Consider the following 21,575-nt stretch of genomic DNA (forward strand, 5'->3'; position numbering starts at 1 on the left):
CTTGACCACGTGTCCCCCAGTTTTAGACTCCATACTGGAAATAGTTGCATGAAAGAGTGACAGAGAATGGAGTAAACACTGTTTGTGCCTAAACAGTGGCATGCCCCTCGATCCCTCAGTCTGGGCGCAGAGTCCCTGCAGCCGGCAGTGGAAGTGGGTGTGGCGGTTAATGCTGAGCCCACCAGCCTCAGCCACTGCCCGCTGCAGTTGGGACGAGGCCAGGGGCAGGCTGGGGCCTGAGCTCCGAGGACCACAATGCTGTGTAGATGCTGATGCTCTGATTTGCAGACCAGTGCCATTTTGTGAGGTCCCACTTCAGTCCACCTTCCAGCATCCTTCACAGTAGATTTTCTCCTCACGCCGCCTCGTCTGGGGCTTTCAGAAGGCAACTGGGATCGTTCAGAAGCCCTGGATTTCCTTGGGGTGATTTCTCCCACTCTTTCCCCCTTCCCACACCGCCCCCCATCCCCTGGGGACTGTCTCACATTCTTGGGGCTCTGGCAGCCTGTCTCTGTGGACTCGGCCTCACACAATGGTCTCCACACATTATCAGCAGTTCCTGCGATTCAGGCTGCCTTCCTCCTGTCCCCACTCACGTTGGGTCCCCTCCTGCTGCTCCTGCCTGTGTGAATGTAGCCGTGGTCTCTTGTGCCCTGGAACGAGGTCATCCCTTTCTGAATTGAGTGCACTCGGGTTCCTTTGCAGTCTCAGCTCTCTGAGGTTTGCTTTTTCCCAAGCTCTGATGCAGTAGCTCACCTGGATTATTCGTGCTATTGTGGTGGCATTGGGGTTGTCACTTCATAGTCTGCAATTTAAGTCCCATTCGAACATCTTCCCCCGGTGACTGCCCACTGTTTCTCCAGTGTCTGCCCTCTGAGCAGCCTCCCGCCCCTCGTTACAGCACCTGCTCTGTTTTTAACCCCATGTTTCTTTCATCCACCTCAGCCAGGAAGACTGTGAGGTCCTACAGGGCAGGGCTTACCTTCCCGCTTTCTAATCCCAGCACCTAGCACAGCTTCCTACGCAGTAAAGGTGCTTAAAACTATATTTTCAAAATAAATCAGTTCATTCATGGCATTGCCGAGGGATGGGTTTCTGTTCAAATGTCCGAGATGGTGCAGACTAAGTGGGGGCTAGTTGCCTCTAACGATCCCATGGGCTGAGGCAGCACCTCTGTGGGCGATGAGAGCAGGGGCTGGTCCCCACCTCTCACAGCGCAGGAGGGATGATCACAGCAGCTCACTGGTCAGCAAGCACTGGGTGAAGGCACCAGGCCTGGAGCAAGTCTGTTGAGGAGGAGGACAGACCCTGTTCCCGCTGGCCCTGTCCTGAAGCACATTAGTGTCGGAGCCTCCAGAGGCGATGGGTTCACACTGTCTCTGACTCCACACTGAACTTGGATCTGTGGTGTCAGATGCATAGAAAGGGGTGGCTACAAAATTATCCACTGCAAATTGGTTGCCCCTGGAAAGACCATCAGTGTACAGAACTTAAACTTCCAAGGGAAGTCTGCCATCAGCTGAGGAGGAGCAGCAGTGCAGCTGGGCCTGCTGGCAGGTTCACGCGGCAGTGACCTTGGGGCGGCGGGGGTCCTATCAGGTGATTGCTTCCTGCCCTTCATCCAGTCTCTGTTCGCCCAAGAGACAACGAAGGGTGTGCCCTTCACTCAAACACGGGACCGAGAAAAGAACAAGTTCTAGGCTCCCACGCATTTCTAGTGCTGAGAGCATCCATCTTAACACGGAAGGAAAACTGCTGAGCCAAAAATGCCACCAAATGCTCGTGTTCTGAATAACCTGTGACCACCGTGATGAACTAAGCACAGAACTCGCTGTCCACACGGGGCGTTTGTGAGAGGGAAAATGTGACGTGCTAGGAATTGTGAGGGGGCAACAGATGTAAACCACGCTGTCCCGGCTGACCCACTGTGAGCAGCAGATGTCACGGAGGCCAGACCTGGGACAAGGTGGCAGGTGGCTGCTGAAGGGATCTGTGATGACCCCAGTGCCAGCCTTCCCACTGCCTCTCCTAAAAGGAAGGCCAGGTCGGGTGTGAGCAGGGTGGAGGCTGTCCCTCCCCCACATGCCTCAGTGATGGGGGGCAGCCTCGGGGCCGGTGGAGTGACCCCCCAACCCCACTGTAAGGCCCCAAAGGGCTGAGCACACCCTGCAAAGATACCAGGCCCACTTTTCCCACAGCAGGGAAGGTCCCCAGTGCCAGAATCATAACGCACCCGGGTCATGGCTGGGAAGGCCCTGCCGTGAGGAGGAGACAGTCACACCTTCTCCCTCCCCTTCTAGTGCGCGCTGGGCTGCTGCGGCTCCAGCAGGTTACTCGCTGGCCTGAGGATTTGGTTGTAAGGAGCAGCATGTCCGTCTGTCTCCCAGGGAGCTGCTTGTGGCAGCTCACTGCTGCGACCCGCAGCCCGCCCCTCCCAGCTCCTGCTGACCCCCAGCACTCCTGACCCCTGCTGTGCATGGCCCCACAGCGCACCCCTTGGGTCAAGGGCAGTAGAAATGGCGAAACTCCAGGGGCCCCACTTGGTAGCCCCTCCAGATGAATTCCCTGCCACTCCTAGTCCAGGGAGTAACTTCTAGACTAAACTGGACTTTTTTTGTTCTAGTATGCGGGCAAAGCTCATAAAATAACCAAACCTGAGAGAGAAACATGACATGACAGTGGCTTTGGCTGCCCCATCCCTATTTCTGGAGACAAGAAAGGGCACCGGGCAGAGGCTGTTTGTGCCTGAGTCATGGTCATGGTGCGGAAACATGCTAACTGGCTCCACAGAGAAATTGTCACCCCAACTTCTGATCTGTGGAACTTCAGCAACTCTCTCCCTGCTCCCTCCCCTGTCACTAAACCTGTCTCCAGACCACACACACGTTTGTCTTTATTGATCGTCCATGCCTGATGCCCAGGGATGCGATGCAACGGCTCCGTTGCAGAAGAAATGCCACAGCAGCTGCCGAGAGTGAGCACAAAGCCGCATATCCCTCTTGATGAAGACACACCGGGGGATGGAGGGGAGGACAAAGAACGATTTCCTATTTGAATGTACTTAAATTGCCGATATTCGAGAGGCCCGAGAGCAAGGTTGGTTTTCCACTGTGCTGTGGCGTAAACAGATAAAATGCTACTATACGTAACGCAGGGCGGCCCCGGGCGGCTGCGGCAGAGGCCCACAGTGTATGGACTAATCTGCTTCGCGAGCACGCCTGCTCTCCTCCGATTTCCCTCGGTGGAGTTGAGACCTCCATGAACAGTCCAGCAGGTGGTTTCTAGACCCTTGACCTAGTTCTCATTTTGTGTTTAGAAAATGGTACATTAATAATGATGATGACAACAACTATCAATTGGCCCACTGGCTGCGAGCTTTCGTGTGTCTTCTTGTTTGACCCTGAGAAACACCTGGTGACTGCTGTTGCCCTGTTGTACAGCGAGGCTGCAGCAGGACAGAGAGGCCAAGCAACCCCCTGCCCAGAGTGCCCGGCCTCTCCCAGCACTCTCCCCACTGCCGACCCCCCAGGATAAGCTCACCTTTCACCCCACAGCACCTCGCTGGTTCTCTGGCTCACAGAAAGTGCTCAGGTCACATCAGTGATGGGCATTTAGAACCTGTGTTCAGGGGCCTGGCTCCCTCAGATTCCAGGCCCATGCTAGAAGCTTGCTGACTGACAGTTCATGTGGAAGGCTCTGGGACACAATGTTTGCTCTGGCCAACAATCTAGGTGACAGTGACCTTGAGCAATGAGAGGGCAGGACCCTCCCTAGTCTACCAGCTGCCTCCTGCCGGGACCCAGAGCTCTGGGCCTGCACCTCTGTGAGGACGAAGGCTCCACCCCTCCATCCGGTGGGTTCTGAAAACTGGGCTCAACCCACCACTCCCTGATGCTGCAGGGAACTGTGTAACCACTGCCCCTCTTCTGGGGCAGACAAGGATACAGAGGCGCTGACGCTGGCTATAGTCCCACAGCCTGTCCAGTTGACCAGGGCCAGTGTGGGGACTCTTCATGGGACTCCATGTCCCCTCATCATCATGCAGATCACCCTCATCACACGAGGCCAGATGGCGAAGGGGCGCAAGGCAGTGTCCCATAGTATCCCAGGGAGGAGCTGGGCAGCAAACGTCCTTTCTCTGCTGTAGGCCCTTAAGATGTGGAAGAGACTTGGCTTCTTAACTGAGTCCACACCTCGCCTGACCCCACCTGGGGGGTGCAGCTCTTTGGGCAGACACACACAGGTGTCTCTGTCATGCCCGCTGCAGTTCATGCAGACCCTAAGTCACCTGAGGCCTCATCCATGGCATGAGCCCTGTGTGTGTGCATGACCCAAAACACCAGCCTGCGTTGGCGCAACTGACCTCAGCACCTTCATAACAAGAAAGCAACTGTAACAGTGGCCCAGGTGGTTTCCCACATGTTTCCAAGGCCACAGCCATTGTCTCATGAAGCTAGTGGAGCTTAAGAGCAAGCAGAACACGGCTGGACTCACCCACCTTCGCCAGCAGGTATCACTGGTCATGTCCCAGGTGACGTGACTGATGTTCAGCAAGAAGGATGTATGAGCAGTGCTGTGAATGCCCCCCACCTCCGGGACCCCCTGGGCTCTGTGCTCCATCCACAGTCCCAAACTTGGGGTGTATGACACCCTCTGCTCTGAAAGTCGCTCTCATGCAGCCCATTCTACCTGGGAACCGTGGTGCAATGGGATGTTGTAAAAAACATGTATCATTTCCTGTTTAAAAGTTCACTGTGATGTCTAATTGTCTCTTTAAAATGTTCTTGAATGTGCGTCACACTGTGAACTGGCTCCAGAGCAGGTTTAGCATTGACGTGGAGGGAGCCCCTACTTGAGGGCCGGCACAGGTGGTACCCAGGCCCAGAGCCCACTCTGGACATTGGCCGAGGGCAGGGGTGCCACGAAGGGGAGGTTTCTGAGTTGTAGGACTTGTGGGGTTCCCTCTAGGACAGTTCTTGGCAGCTGGGACAGCTGGTCACCCTGTGTCACCTAGTTCCTGTTAAATTCAGGGTCCCTGCCATCCTCCCAGCAGTTGAGTGTCTGCTGCTGTCCCAGGTCCTTTCTCAAAGTGTGGGCCCCACGCTCTGTACTACCTCCCGACGTCCTGTCTGTAGGGTGGACGGTGGTGTCCACAACTCTGGGCCTGTCCCAGAGAAGACCCTGAGAAGACCTGCCCTGAGGGCAGCAGGGAACACGGAGGGGTTCAGCGTCAAGGGCGGTTGGGCAGCCACTGCTGGACTTGGGGCGTCACCCCACAAGGACTGAGGGACACCTCCCTGCATGCGCCCCCATCCCTCGCTGTTCTGCCCACCAGCACGGATGGCGCACAGGAGAAAAACCGAGAGCTGCTGCCAAAGGCTTAGGAAACAGTCCCGTGGGTGCTTCCCAGAGAGGCCCCCCACAGGTGACACACAAACCCAGGTGCAGAGTGAACTGCAAAGGTCACCTGAGCTGGCCGTCCATCCTGCTGCATCCTGGGGAGCTCATCCGGTGCAGTGGCCTGGGACAGGACCTCCAGGTACGGCAAGTAGCGCTCAAGGGCCTTGGCCAGCGCGAGGCTACCCTCTGGACGGTGCCTTCTTTCATCCTCGGTGCTGGGCTTTAAGCTCCTGAAAAGCAAAAGAGCACATGAACCAGCCCCATGCGTGCTGGGGGTCAGTCAGCCACATGGGCAGCCTCATGGCCGGCAGCTCTCCCTGGCCAGGGTCCGAGTCCCTCGTGTAACCCCATCTCTGTAAGTGGCAGTACCATTCTGTCAACAGGCTGCTAAGCCACAGACGTATGGATTCACAATGGTCCCACCTGCCCGGTGCCCACCAACATCTTTGCACAGAGGAAACAGACTCACTGCTAGAAACGCCAACTGTGAGCTAGTTCCCTTGTCAGCCACACCTTGGCTCAGGGTGCCCCTCCCCCCTCCCCCCACACCCCCTCCCCCCAATCTGAGGATGGTGCCATTTGTTGTGGATCAGGCCCTCCTGGTTTTTTTTTTTTTTTTTTTTAGCATTCACAACTAGCTGAAATTACCTTCTTTATGCAAACGTACTTTTTCTTGCTGGACACCCCTTCACTAGCATGCAGGCTGCCAGAGAGAAGGAGCCCGGTTTTCTGCATTTTCCCTGTTTGCAGCCCCCACCCCAGGATTTACAACAGAGCCTGACTCATTGTAGATACTGAAAAAAATGTGCATGGACTGAATAAATGAACTTAGCTCATTCAAGAAATTCTGGGTTCATGTGGAGTTACTTCAAAACACTAGCACTTCCCTTTGGTAACCTGTCAAATGACACTTTTTCCAGCACTAGGAAATGTCTCTGGGAAATCTAAAAACTGTTATGGCTCAAAGTGACTTTAGGATAACAGACCTGATTACTGTGGTGAAATGAGAATGATGTGAAGTGTGGACTTATTTGAAAGGAAAAGTCTTATTTCCGTTTTTAAGGAAATGAAGTGTTTACACCGTATGAGAGTGTAGCGGTCTCCATCCTCTCCAACAGACACGACACTGTGCAGGAGGGAGTGGACACCCTTCGTCCTCTGTCACCTCCCCGTCACCTCCCCTGGGCGCTCCACACACAGTGGGCATGAAAGGCGGCAGCCAAGTTCAGATATCGAATAAGTATGAGTAATTGTCCTGACAGTTATACAGCCAGGCGTGTGGGGGTTGCGTCCTAAATGTACTCAACCTTCGTGTGAGCAAATCCTGGGTTTGAAACTTGTATTTCTGTGTCACCGCCCAGAAGCGCTCTGGGTGTTGAGCGAGAGTGTCCCGACAGCCAGGAGGAGCTCTGTCCTGGGATGTCAGTTGGGGGCTCGGGAGAAGTGGGCACAGGGGCAGGACCAGGGATCATCTGAGATTTTCTTCATTTCTCCCCAACCCTTCTCTGTGGATTGGTACCTGGAAAGAGTGGGCTTTTAAGTAACAGTTTTTGATTTTCACTTTTATTTACAATAGCAAATACAACAAAGTTCGGTGATTATCTCGGAGATGGAAGTCCTTTAGCTGCCCCAGCACAGGGGTGGCCTTGGAAGATGTGTGAATGCAGGAAACAGGGCACAGTCTTCAGGGGGCTGTGGCAGCCTTCGCCCCCTGGGAAGGCGTGAGGTCCCTGTCCGACCGCGTCCTGTGCAGTCTGGGACCTCCGAGCGGTCTGGGGCTGTGGGGCTGGTCCCTACTCACTGCAGCAGGAGGAAGCAGCGTCGGCAGGGCCTGGCCAGCGAGAGTCCTGTGGGCACTCAGCTGTGGGAGGGGTCGCCTCTGAAGGTGCACATCGGCCCAAGTTCCTGAGGCCTTGTTACAGCCACATGGAGTCCCTCCACCTCTTCCCAAGGCTGGCCCATCCCCTCATGCCCCATTGTATGTCCTCCTAAGACAAAGTGTCCTGTAAGCTTCCTGCAGCACAGAAGTCAGCATATCTGTCTTCCAAGAACCCAGCTGAGATGAAGCTCCCTGAGCACCACTGGCCGGAGTCAGAGCCCTGCCACCTGGGAGTCATCTGTCCAGGTGCCCCAAGCAACCTCATAAGTAGGTACCCCACCCACTTTACAGTAAGGAGGCTGGGGTGTAACACCGTGACGCCAATGCTGGGCGTCCCTGAAGCTCGATTTGTTTCTGGGCTGGAGCCTGGATTCCTGGGCATGCCGCAGCCGGTCCACACACACCTGCCCAGAGGGGCAGGGCCCAGGGTCACAGACCAGGCAGCAAGCACCTGCAGTTCCACCAACCTGCCCCCTGCTCACCGCTGGCCTCTCCAGGTCAGGACCACGGCCTTTCCCCACAGCTGATCCGGATGCAGTATCAGCCCAGCAGTGAGCACAGGGCTTTCTGAGTGGAGATGCTCTTCATTCTCGTGAATGAGGAATTTGGCAGCAGCCACCTGGCGATGCCTGGAGCTTGTGCATCTTTGTGTGCCTGTGTGTGCACCTATGTGTACTCGTGTGCCTGCATGCATGTATGCATCAGTGTGTGTGTGTCTAAGTGCATGTGTGTGTTTTGTATGTGCTCAGTGAGGCTGGTAGGGCCAGTGCACTGCCCATTTGCTGATAACCACATCCACGTTCAGTGACTGAGAAACAACGTTGCAAGTATTTTACATGCAAACACAACGGTTAATTGCTCACATGTGGGTGTTCACTGCGGCACTGACACACATTAGGAAACCCATGTGGGTTTCGGGTGGATGTGTCCTGTCAGATACGGAGAATGGCTCGCGGCCAGCATTCTCACACAGAAAGCCTCATCCCCCAGAACAGGCCGTTGATGTCAGGTGTGCGGTCTGCGTGCTCCTCACGGAGGGGCTCACGATGCACCTTCCCGCTGTGCTTCAGGGTCGCGCCCGACAGAGCTGCACTGTCTCTATTCCCAATGCCTCTTTCAGCCGCGTTGGCTCACTCTTGACGGGCACACAACTCACAGCTGCTCAGTCTGGTGCGTCTCGAGCCCTGCCTGTCGTTTCCCTGACTGCTTCTAACAGATGAAATTCACGTCGTCTGTCATGTAACTGAGGTCAGTGTACTTTTCTGGTACTTTGTCCATTTTTCTCAGTAGTTGCTCCTCAGTGCGGATGCAAGCACCCTATTACGCACCTCTAAATCGTCTTATTCGGCTTCCTGTGCACACGGGGCCGCAGTGCCTGCCCACCACTGTGCTGAGCATCGCCACAGCAATTAACCCGCGGATCGGCGTCTGCCCTGTGCTCCGGCACGAAGCAGGCCACAACCTGGTACACTCTCTACTTCACAGAGACGAAGAACGGTTCACACTCAGGTTCCTTTCCACGTGTGCACACCGGCCTTCAGGCTTCAGAGACCATGAGATGCTTTCCAGGGGTGTCCAACCTGCAGCCCATGAGCCACGTGCAGCCCAACACGAAATTGTAAATTTACTTAAAACATGATGAGATTTTTTTCTCATCACAATGTCTTGAATGCATGGCCCAAGACAACTCTTCTCCTGCCAGTGTGGCCCAGAGACACCAACAGGTTGGACACCCCTGCTACTCTGTCACCCCTCTTGCTGGAGGAAGAAAAGCCCAGATTAAGAAAAGCCCATCTTGGCACAGCAGATGCAGTGAGCCTGTTCTCATCCCTTTCCTCAGTCCTAGCCTCATGTGCCAAACATGTCCCTGAGCTCCTGCCCTTGGCCTTTGGGAGCCACCCAGCCCATCCCTGCTCTTGGTGGAGCTCAAGGCTGGTAGATGGTGCCCCACACTCGGGTGAATGTTCATGGAGGAGGAAGAAGTGGTCGGTGCTCAAACGCCCAAATGCCATTTAAAGACCAGTGTTAAGAGTTCAAACTCATTCAACACAGACTGACTTTGGCTTTGGCTTGCTTTTTGAACAGAGAAGGCTTACACACACACAGACTACAGTGGCCCATGATCATTGATAAGGGAGGTGCACCGGGCACAAGGAACACAGAGTTCCTGCCCTCGGGAGTTCGGTATGGCCAGCTCGTGAGCTAGCGTGGTGAGCACATATGTAGTGTGTCCCCAATCCTTGTGTGTTTCCACACACCCCATCCTGCAGGACTTAGGAGTGAATGTCCCACTGGATCAGGTTATTTCTTATTGGACAAAATAAGCATCAGTTTTTTGTTACAGAGACTTTTCTAACAAAAGGCTCGGATTTACAATAGTGTCTCAGGGAAAAAAGTAAATTTTCCAAACCCAGTCTCTAGGGAAGGTCCTTCTCACTTTTCATAAACAGGGAGAGCAGAGCACTGTGGCTCAGCGCTGAGCAGACAGCCCACAGGGGTTTGTGTCTGGGCTCAGTTGCAAACTCCCTGTGGCTCAATCTCCTCCCCTGCAAGATGGGGTGACACCTCACTGATCACCCCGCAGTGAGCAGTAGGGGTGAAATGAGATGGTGTGGAATAGATATTCGGCCCAGTATAGGCTGCTGTGTTTGGAGAACAGGAAGAGTTTCATGATTAAATTCTGCTCTGTGTACTAAAGTGAATGTAAGTTCTCACTGGGAAATGAGAATTCTTGACTTCTCTGCTCTCCACCAAGGTTCTGGAGACGCAGGACTCTTCCAAGGGGAGTGGTGGGGGGTGGGGGGAGAGGACCTGTGGGCTAGGACACAGTGGAGAAAGGAAACGCCCCTCTTCTTCCTGGACACCCCGGCTTTCTGGAACTGCTATTCCAGAAAGCGAGTGGGTGGTTTGTGCCAGGACCCAGGAATCAAGCTGACTCACCTGGCGGGGTGGGTAGCCCCGGGGCGCCGCAGGTGAGCTCTGGGGAGGTGGGACAGCTCCTGGGCCAGCACATGCTGGGTGTGGTCATCCTGCCAGGTGAAACCTGTGGGAAGGTGACAAAAACTACATGTCAGCCGGGAAGCTGAGCCAAAGCTCTTGCTCAAAGTCACAGCAAGCCCTCCCCCCAGCACAGCTGACCAGCCAGGCTGCTGTTTCTGCACTATACAAATGAGCCCCCTTCTTTCCACAAGGTCCAGCTCTCAGAGTCCAGACCGCAGACATGGGGAAACCAGGCCTAGAGTCCCAGGCAGGACAGAGGTTCTGCCCAACGGGAGACACAGACCTTTCTCCACAGAGAGTTCTGGCCAGCATGCCCAGATGCCCGCTCACTGTCCCTGGGCGATATATGCTCCGCAGCCCCACCCTGCTCAGAGCCCCACGCCGGGAATGAAATAAAGGGTATTGTTACTGTGAAAGCAATTATCGTGGGGCTTAATGTACTGTGTCTGGGAGCCAATTACATTATATTTATACTCAAATGTTATGACAAAGAGCCTTATTTATAACAAGGGCGAAGTGGTTATGAAGGCGAAATCCATGTGATTATGCATTAATTACACGCACTGCAGATCACATGATAATTATGCTCAGAATTACCAAATAACTCCCCAGAATAATTATTAAGCAATTTGTACATTTTAGATCTTATGGTAACACTTTAGCACTTCGAACTACCCCATGCAATTATCCATAATTATCTAATCACTAAATATCATGTAATTACAGAGATATATTTTTATGCCCTGTGCAAAAACACATCAAAATCTTTGTGCCAGGACGGCTCTGCGCTTGCATGCGTGTGCAAGGAGTTCCCAACTTCTGAGGACCACGCGTTCCGGGCCGGATAGAAACAATGGTTCAGGAGACACAGCTCCTTCGAGAACACACTGGAACACTTGTTTCAAATGCAAATCTAACATTTTAAAACAATTTACAAATGGCAAGATTCAAACAGTTGGCACAGTTCTAACCCTCAGAGGGCTCCCTGGCATTACCCACCGCGGATGCTGTTGGGAAAATTTACCCCATTGGCCAGCCTCCTATGGCAGCCTGTTCTGAGCGCTCTGCTTAGAACTGGATGTTTAGAGAAAAAGCTACTGCAGGGGGCCCGGCCCCACGGTCACTGTTATCCTGACTTCAGGATTAAACATTCGAAATAATGAGCAAGTCTGTCCATTTGCTAAAAGCAACTACAAATCACACCCCACACACACACAAAGTGTCTGTCTTGTGGCCATGGTTGGTCCATGCCAAGGACCACGCTCACCAGAAAGCACATGGGTGATATTCCCATAACATCAAGCACCGCACGTTTAGGAATAAGCAGTTGTAAATAATCCCCAAAGGGTGGCCTGAATGTTATTCTCTATTGGAAAACAGAAAAAAAATCAAGAACCAAACAAAACTTCCCATGAAAAAATTAAACAACAGAATTTTGATACTGTTGTTTATCTAAGGTGCACAGAGGTCTGGGGTATGTCAGGAGCCTGGGGCCTGTGAGGAGGGCTCGGTTCTCCCAGAACCTGGCTGGTCTGTGTGGGTGATATGAGGGGACCTGAACCCTGGTCTGGGACTCTTGGTTTTCCTGGGAGGGGCAGGGACTGGGCCCTTGGAATGAACAGAGGAAATACATGGATGCAGGACTTGGACAGTCCCCGTGCACCTCTCTCCAAGATATATTAGAGGACACCCTGGGAAGATGGGACCCACTCCCAGTACTTTGGAGAAGACAGACGTTTTCTTATTCCTCTGCTGAGTACAGTTAAGACCCTGGAAAGAATACTAGCAGAGGCTGTGAAGCGGGGAGAAGAGAAGGCAGGGCAGGCCGGACCTCGGACCCACAGAAGGAAACGGGCTGCATTGCCTGGACTCGGCGCTGAACCGGCCAGCAGCCCTGGAGCAACGGTGGGTGCAGGTGCCTCCCCCTCTCCAGTCAGAGGGCCAGGACAGAGCCACGGAGCACGTTTCACATGATGGAGCTCTACACCCACCAGACACCCTGGAAAAGCACAGACCCAGCCACACAGGCCCACAGAGGCCAAGAGGGCATCTGGGCGTCCTTCTTCTTAGGGCTGTAAGGGGTCCCTGAGCACTCAGGACCCTGCCAGTGTCCAGACCTCCATCCCTGTCAGGAGGTAGCTGCCCACCCCCACCACTGTGTTGGTGCAAAGCACATGGGGCCTTGAACCCACGCAGCCTCTGCCCAGGAGGAAGGACAAGAGCCTGCCCATCCAGTATCAGCAAAGGTTTACTCAGGGCATCTGCCAGACATCTGCCCACACTGGTCAGGAACAGAGAGGCACCCCCGCCCCAGCAGAGGGGTACCAGGAAAAGCCAGGTAAAACAAGGGTTAACTGAGATCCTCAGTTACATAAGAGACCCTCTCTTATATCATGAGTCTTATGATAGAACACAGAAATGCCCAGGTTTCAACAGAAAATCACTTGTCATCCCCAGACCTGGAAAGTTCTCAAACTGAATGAAAAATGACAATCAGGAGCCACCAACAGTGGGGTGACGGGGACATCAGCACCACCTGACAGACTGTACCACAGCCTTGACAGAAACCCTTCAGTGAACAAGTACAAACTTGTCTGAAACACATGAAATAGGAAGTCTTGGTAAAGAAATACGTATGCAAAGAACCCAATGCGAGTATTATAACTGAGAAAAGAGCAGCTGAGCAGGGCATAGCACGGAAGGATGGAGGGGTGGAGGGAAGGCTCCATGTGCTGGGACAGAGAGCAACGGAAGGCACCTAGTTCCAGCAAAGGGAAAGGGTCGTCTAACAAAAAGAAAAACAAATGGTGGGGCTACAGCCAAAGACCCAGCACTGAGGTCCTCTGAACCCCAGAGGAGAGGAGGGAAAGGGCAGGGGAGAAGAGGTGCTCACAAAATGTAAAGGTGAACCCTCTTCATTTTGTCAAGAGATCAAAACCTAGAGATTCCATAAGCTGAGCACCCCAAGGAGGATAAACCCAAATCTCCTCTATGTGCTGATTTGAACTTCTGAGAACTAAGAGCAAAGCACCTCGAAACAGTGGCCCCTCACGTATGCGGGAAGTGATTCCAGGGACAGAGAATTGTGCGTCAGAACCACAGCGGCAGCAAGAAAGCGCACGGCAGGCACTCCTGGTGCTGAAAGAAAAGCGCAGTCAGCGCAGAATCCTGAAAGCCCACCAACCCAGACACCCCAGGAAAACAGCTTTCAGGGGTGACAGCAAATCAAGACGGCCTCAGATACAGGGGAAAAACAGGAGCTTTTTTTAACCACCAGACCTGCCCTGAAAGAATCACTAAAGGAACTTCTCCAGACACACAGGCGATGATAAAAGCAGCGGCCGGGGAACGCCAGGAAGGAAGGAGGATCACGGAAGATACAGGTCTGGGCAAAGAGAATAACATTTTTTTCTCCTGAGTTTTCTAAGTTTTGTTGGACAGTGGAAGCAAACGTGATAATACTGTCTGCTGTGCTTCTAAACACATGTCGAGGAAATAGTTAACAGGATCATGATAAGCAATGGGGCCGTGTCACAGAGGTAGGCAGGTGTCCTCTAGCCGCTGGGACAGCGAACAGCAGCAGGTGTGTGTGAGGGAGCAGCCAGGCCAAGCACTAAGCTGGCTGGCGAGAGAGCCACTTAAAACTGTGTGTGCACCACAATGGGTTGCTAAAATATTAGGTGACCTAAAGGAATGTGGGGAGAAAACAGGAAAAAAATATAATAGAGAAAAAATAAAATGTGAAATTTAAGCCATAAGATAGCAAAAATTACCTTAAATGTAAATGGGCTAAATACACTGAGGAAGACAGAAGGGATGAAAAATGCACAACTCAACTACATGCTGTTTATAAAAAATTCACTTTAACACCACAGGCTGGCTAAGAGTGGAAGGGTCGGAAAAGACGTATCATTAAGTAAAAGGAAGTAGCACTGGCTATAGCAATAGTGACAAGTCAGTCTCCAGAACAAATGAAACTGCCAGGACAGAGGAGAGACATGATGCTAAAGGGGACAACCCACTTTAACAATCTGTGCCCCAAACAGCAGAGCTGCAGGTGAGGGAGGCATGAGCTGAGGGAGCGGAAGGGGCAAGGGGACAAGCCCACAGTCATAGTTGGGGACGTCAGCACTGCTTTAATGGCTGAACGAGGAAGAGAAAATGCCCAAAACTAGAGAGAAGGTCAGCGGTGTGGTCAGCGTCTACAGCACAGGGTGTCCAGGAAGAGTGGCACGCCCCTTGCCCGGGTCACGGCCCAGGGATTGTGGACGAGGTAGACCACACCCCCAGCCATAAAACAGATGCAGCCAAAGGAAAAGAATCAAAGTCATTCAGAGGACTTGATCCAATCACCATGGAGTCAGACTAGACATTAGCAGCACAAGTACAACAAAAAACCCCCCCAAGGTTGGAAATGAAGCAACACACTTCGGAATAATCTAGGGGTCAAGAAAATCTAGGGGATAAGACACACTAAACTGAGTGACATTGAAAATTCAACAGACCAGCCTTGGCCAGGGGGCTCAGTGGGTTGGAGTGCTGTCCCCTGCGACCAAAGGGTCGCAGTTTTGATTCCCAGTCAGGGCACAAGCCTGGGTTAAAGATTTGGTCCACAGTTGGTACGCATACGAGAGGCAGCCAACTGACATTTTTCTCTAACATCAATGTTCCATTCTTTCCCTTTCTCCCTCTCTTCCCCTCTCCCCAAAATCAATAAGCATGTCCTCAGGTGAAAATTAAAGAGAGAGAGAGAAGAGAGGGAAAAAAAAAAGAAAATGCAAGAGATCTGAATTTGCTGGAACATTTAAAGCTGCTCCAAGTGAAATTTTACTACCAAATGCTTACATCAAGAAACCTCTCAAATCGATCATCCAATTCCCACATGAAAAAGATAGAGGGAAAAAGAGCAAACTAAACCCAAAGTAAGTTGAAGGAAGAAAATAATAAAGAGCAGGACTCAATAAAATTGAAATAGAAAAAGAATAAAGTCAGTAAAAACAAAGGCTCGTTCTTTGAAAAGATTAGTAAAAGAGACAAATCCCCAGCAAGACTGACAGTCTTGTAACAAAACGGGGAGCAGCACAGACCCCAAAGACTCACGGGGACAGACACACACGCAGAAACAGACCAGCTCAGGAAAAGGGACCCGCTGCGCCACAGTGCAGAGCACGCTGCCCGCCCCACAGGAACGAGCTGGTTCCGGAGCCTGTAACTACTACGAAAATCGAATCCATATTTAAAAACCTCCCTGAAAGAAATCTCCAGACCCTCACAATTACACTGGAGGACTCCACCAAACATTTAAGGGAGAATTAACATGAATTCTACACAACATCTCCCAGAAAAGAGAAGAAATAGTTCCCAGTGAATGTTAAGTAGCTAATATTAACCTGATACCACAAGCAGATAAAGACAGTAGCAAAAAAAGAAATGTACAGGCCCTTCCTTATGAATACAGCCATAGAAATCCTTAAGAAAATATTAGCACCTAAAATCTAGCAATAAGTGAAAACAATAACATCTCATGGATTTGATTGCAGGGATACAGGGCCAGGTCAGTATTCTAAAATAAATCAATGTAATCCACTGGACTGATAAGCTAAAGAAGAAAAGAATCACATGATCAGATCATGCAGAAAAAGTATTTGAAAAGAATTCAACATCCATTCATGACGGAAAGTCCCAGAAGAATGGGGGCTGAGTGGAACTCCATCAGCTTACAGTCAGTGTACTTGAGGTGAGGATCTAACCACACCCCACTCAAGATGCGGAACACGGCGAGGATGTTGATGGAGCTGCCTGTCCAGCCAGCACTATGGGAGGATGAGGAGGTGAGAAAGGAAGAAGTCTGTCTGTACCTGCTTCCAGATAGCAGAGTGCTCTGCCATCTGATTGTGGGGAATCCTGACAAATGGGCAACAAAACTCCTACCACTAATAAATCATCCGTCTGCATATTAGCTGTGACTGCACTGACCCTGAGATTAAAATAAAATACTGCTTACTCTCACTCAGGAAACTGAATACCGAGGGGCAAGTCTAACAACACGTGGGTGGGACTCGTAGGCTGAGAGCTACATGGTGTTGATGAAAGAAACCAAAGATCTAAGCAAGTGACCGACATAACATGTTCCTAAATCAGAAGGTCCCAACATAAGAATGGTGTAAGTTCTCCCCAAATTAAATTAATATATGTGTTTAACACAATTCCCACCAAAATCCCAGCAAGACTTTTCACAACCTAGTGGTTGAAAAAGTGCCTTTCTGACAAATGGTGCTGCAGCAGTTGAACGTCCTTAAGTAAACACAGGAGCCTCAGCACAAGTCTCTCAGTTTGCACACACACACACACAGCCAAAGGAGATCATGGCGGTAAAGACAAAGTGTGAGACAATGAAAATTTTAGGGGAGGAAAACAACAGAAAATTTGGGGGACCTTGTATAAACCAGAGTATATCCAGCTAGAAATGAGCAAAAGACATTTCACCAGAGAGGACACCCAGATGGTCAACGTCACTGGCCACCAGGAAACACCATACCCACCATGAGACACCAGAACACACTGATCGGAGGGGCTGGGCTAAGGAGCGGACGCCCCCTGCAGGAGGGTCCGGTGCCGCCTGGGAAAGCTGGCGTTTTCCGCATGCAGCAGGCAGCTGTAGAAACTTTCTGAGCGTGACAGAAATATCCACTGTGTGTTAGAAAGATGACAACAATAACAACATGAACACTGTGAAATCAACAGTAGTGCCTGCCCACTGAGCCTTGGCTGTGAGCCAGGCGCCGGTCCAGCACTTCCTGTCTCAGCCCTTATGGTCTGTGAGTGAGGGGCTGAAGACGGCAGAGAAGGGAAAGCGGTCATTACACAGACGATCAGGTGGTGAAAGGACTGATCGTGGGGGTGGTTTGAGAGGTGATTTGGAAGTGGAACTGATAAGCACTAATGAGTTCTGTTCGGGAGAAAAAGAGAAAGAGAGGTTTAAGGCTGAAGATGGGTGCATTGGCCGTGTCCCTGGAAATGGGGAATGGAGCTGATTGACAGGTGTGGAGAGGGTGGCAGGTGAGACAGACAGAAAGGTTGCTGAGACAGAAAACAGAAGGCAGGGGGCTTGGCAAAGGGTGTGGGGGCCACGATGCACAGACCAAGGATGAACAAAACACAAACAGAGAACGTGCCAGAGACAGGGCAAGTAAGAGCCAGGTGTCCAGCTGTTCCTGGGGGTGTCGAGGTAGGACACACACTCAACAGCGGGACCGGGTGACGCAGGCAGAGACTCACAGAGCACTGCCTTCTTCACTGCGTGGGTGCCCGTCCTCAGAATTTACTCCACTGACTGGATCCTATTTCACTTTTTAAACTTGTCCTGATTCTTAGTGGCTCCTGGTTTGCAGTTCGAGAAACATTGTTGCTGGGGCGGCCTGTCTGAAGGGGCCGCACCACGCTGAGGAGCTCCAGGGGGCGCAGGGCAGCCAGCGACTTGTCACCCTGCGTGCGAGGGGAAGTAGAGACGAGACACTGTGAGGAGGGCAGGATGTGAGAGTGGACGGGAGAAAGTCTGGGTGCTGAGGCAGCAGGGACGGGAGAAGGCTCTGGAAGACCCTGCCAGAGTGAGAAGAGGGGGTCTGAGCAGAGGGGAGCCAGAGACAGAAATAAGACAGGAGGGTGCTGGGGGTCGGGAGGAGAGGACTGCCCAAGGCTGAGGGCTGTCTCGGCCAGACGGTGAGACTAGATCAGAGGGGTCATGGGGTCAGGGCTCCCCTTCACACCCAGGGCAGGCAGAGCACCGGCCTGGCCCTGAGCTGATTGCTGAGCCCGGATTCCAGACCTGGGAGCCGGAGCCGGGCAGCTAAGCTGTAAAGTAGGAAGACTTCTCTGTATGTCGGAAACTATACAGCCAAGACTTCAAAGGCAGTGCCTATGTTCAGGATAGTTTTCTCTGCCTCTCTAGAAAATGTTTTCAAAGACAGTTTATAAACCACGAGAAATCAGTCTTGTCATTGCATATTCGCACTCCATTTTCACTCTGAAAACAGTGTGATAATCAACTTATTCATTGACCTGGTTGTAAATCACTCATTTATTTCTCAACTTCACATGCTTTCCCACAAACCCGCCCGCCAGGAGCCGGTGTTCACTGTTGCTGGGAATGCTGGGAGGCACCCTGTGCCGCGTTAGTAAAGGGAGACCCCAGGAAGAATTCAAACGTGCTGAGCAGCAGTAGCCATCCTCCTGAGGTGAATGATCTGAAAGGGAAAAGACTTATCCTGATCCATTCCACATGCTGGTGTACTTGTTGAAGACGCACAGCGTGCCCGTTCAGCTGCAGGATGCAGTTTGCAAAGAGCGGAACAGCTGTGGTCCACGCCCCAAAAACCTACTCAGCATCACATGGGAGCTTCTCGGATAAGCTCCGACCTTCCTGCTGTGCACCTGTCTGTCATTCACGGACATCTCATTCTACACCATCTGTAAACTTGACCATCACTGAAATGAAACATGAACCCGTTTATTGTTGCAGATGGAATGTTATTTGAGTATTGTTATCTCACTGTTTAGTTTTAAGATGGTCAAAATGAATGGAAGGTGAAATTCATGTTGGAGTCCTTGGCGGCAGAGCCGATTCCCCCAGTGCCATTAGCGAATGCTCAGATGCCAGCTTTATGTAAAACCGAGACATGGAAACAGAACACAGGGTAACTGAACTTGGTTTCCATCGGGTATGTATGTGACCCGCGCCTTTCACCATGTGCTTCTGCTGCCATATACATGCTTCCCAGGTCACGGTCCCTGGGAGTTTCGAGGGACTGAAACATGTCTGGGGCCGGTCTGGCTTCTTCACCTCCACACTTGGCTTCTCTGCTTCCTGGGCACACACACACCGTACTTGACACAGGGCTGGATCTGCTCAGTGCTTGAAACAAGTCGATGGAGTGGAGGGAGTTACACACATGAAGCATTCAGTTTCTGATCTGCGAAGCTGTGACTGTGAAGAAAGACAGGCTTCCTGCTCTCATTAGTTTCTTCTGATGGAGGGAGACTCACTAAATATAAACACACGATTCAACAAGGAGCAACTGAAGGCACCTTGAAGAGGTGACAACATCAGGGGCCCAGTGACAAGGGGCTGCAGGACAAAGGCAGGACCCCTGCATCCTGGCCACGGGCTGCCTTGTATCCCCTGGGGCCCTGTTGGGGAGCAGGGACAGGGAGCCAGGCAGGCTGACACCCAAGGCCTCAGCCTGTCCAGGTCGGCCCAGCTGATGTGTGATGTGTCACGTCAGTCACCACCAGTGCCACAGGCCTGACCTCCTCCTCTGGGGCAGACCACAGAGCAGGTGGTCTTCCCCGGGCTTTTCTGAAGAGCAGGATGGTGCAGAGATTTCCCGAGGGACAATGCGGGCCAGTGCCCTGGGCTTCCCAAATTGCTGTTCCTATGAGAGGGCTCGGGCAGCTCCTCTGTTGGACCCACACAAAGGCAGCGCTGCCAGGACTCGGGCCTGGTTCCCGTCACAGCCAGCAAGGGGCTCCAGACCCAGTGACCCCTCTGCCTTCTCCTTGTTGTCTGTGGCCCTTCATTTCAATCTGAAGGCCAGGCTGCTCCCGGTGGAGCCAGTGCCTGGACCCCTTGTGTCCCGAGCTGCAAATTGTTCATGCCTCCCTTTGCTGTCAGAACATGCCGGAAGGATGTGTGATCAGCTGCCCCTCTGTGTTCACAGCCGCCAGATCAAGACAGGACGTGACAGTCTTTGGGCTGCTGCTCCACGTTCCCCAGCCACCACACTCATTCTCAGCTCAGACTTCCCTCTCCAGAGCTCAAGGACAAACCACATGATGTTCACATCACTTCACACTCTTCCCGGGGACTGTGGTTTGGTGTCTGGATGGCCACAGAAAACACAATTCCTGTGACCAGGTGACGGCTACACTTCCCACCTCTGGGTGCAGCAGAGACGGGGTGGCAGGTGCTGCCTGCACAAGGAGAGCAGGCCTGGCACCCCCACACCCTCAGGACGGCACTGCATGACTGCTAGTCCCTGAGGAGGCATGTCACAGGCACTGGAATCTGCCGCAGTTTGTCCTGGGGGCAGGTAACTGCAGCTCCAAACAGTAAGGGACAGTGGTCTCTATAAGCCCAAACTTCCCCGTTCAAGGTAAGATAGAAAACCACCATCTGTACATTCAGGGCACCAGATGGTGCTCAGGGTCACTCGCACATTTGGGGGACTAACAGTTCCCTTCTTAAGGCTGCTTTCTTGTCTCTGATGGACGCGAGGAAGCTGGCCTAGGAAACTCACTTTTCCTCTCCTATGAATCGGTCACAGTAAAATGACTGGGGGGAGGCCACAGGAACATAAAACCAGCACGTCAGTCTCTTAAATCCATAGGAGGAGTGAGGGAGAGAGTGAAAGAATGGTATTCAGTGTTATTAAATAAAGACCAACTACACGGCTCCTTCATCTCCACTCACCAGATCTCAATATTCAGTCGCATTCCGATTCAGTGGAGAGGCACAGTTTTCTAACAGCAAAAAGGAAAAGCCATTAAATGTCTGAGATCAAATTCTTATTCACCCAGCTGCTGGTGAACAGGAGCAGGAAATGCCAGCTGTGATTGGCAGAGGTCAGGCAGAGGCTGTTGTCTTATTTCATTTCCAAATCCAGAGACCCCAAAGCATGTCGATGCCAGGGGCGGGGTGCAGCCCCCCAGGTGGGCACTCTTGGGCTCAGAGCCCCAGGGAGTGGGGCCTCCCTGCGAGGGCCAGCTGGATGGGAGGAGACTGCAGAGACACCCCAGTCAGCAGGCTGACTCTCCCCTATCCACCCCTTTTGGGAACCTTTCCTTTCATGACAGATTTTCTGACAGTCTTCACTATCTAATTCAAATCTTTGGCTCCCCTGATAGACTTCAAAATACAAATCATCCTACCCAAACTCGGCTGGGATGATTTTGCTTCCTGACACTCTACTCCCTTGCGTTGGGTGCCCGGGAAGGGGGAAATGTCCCGCCCACCCTCTCACTTCCTTCCTGCGTTTTGTGAGTGATTCTAAAATTAAGATGGGGTGACTCACATTCCTCTAACGAGACGTCAGAGCTTTGTGGTCCCCCACCAAATGCTCACTAAGAAAATATTTGGGGACGTTATCTTCTACAGTCAAGGGAATGACACACAGGGCTTCATCACTCCTAAAAACGCATGACTGCTGGAGAGCGGAGAGGCCGTGCTGCTGCAACTGAATGCTGAAGTTGGAACGTCCCTCCCAGACCTGGACACAGATGTGGTCTCAACCGGGAGACG

The 21,575-nt window shown here is 52.3% G+C and overlaps 1 protein-coding gene across 1 annotated transcript in view; it reads right to left on the reverse strand.

The window, feature by feature from the left end:
• The window catches only part of PTPRN2 (protein tyrosine phosphatase receptor type N2), a 383,390-nt gene that overhangs the window by 215,517 nt on the left and 146,298 nt on the right, over positions 1-21,575 (reverse strand). Inside the window, exons 4-5 of the mRNA XM_037131929.2 lie at positions 10,220-10,322; positions 5,468-5,630 (exon numbers count right to left, since the gene is read on the reverse strand). Of these exons, the coding sequence (XP_036987824.2) occupies positions 5,468-5,630; positions 10,220-10,322 (266 nt within the window). The remainder of the gene's footprint in view (positions 1-5,467; positions 5,631-10,219; positions 10,323-21,575) is intronic.

This window comes from Artibeus jamaicensis, unplaced genomic scaffold (assembly GCF_021234435.1).
Source record: "Artibeus jamaicensis isolate MK-2021 breed Jamaican fruit bat unplaced genomic scaffold, CSHL_Jam_final contig_718, whole genome shotgun sequence".
Lineage (NCBI taxonomy): Eukaryota > Metazoa > Chordata > Mammalia > Chiroptera > Phyllostomidae > Artibeus > Artibeus jamaicensis.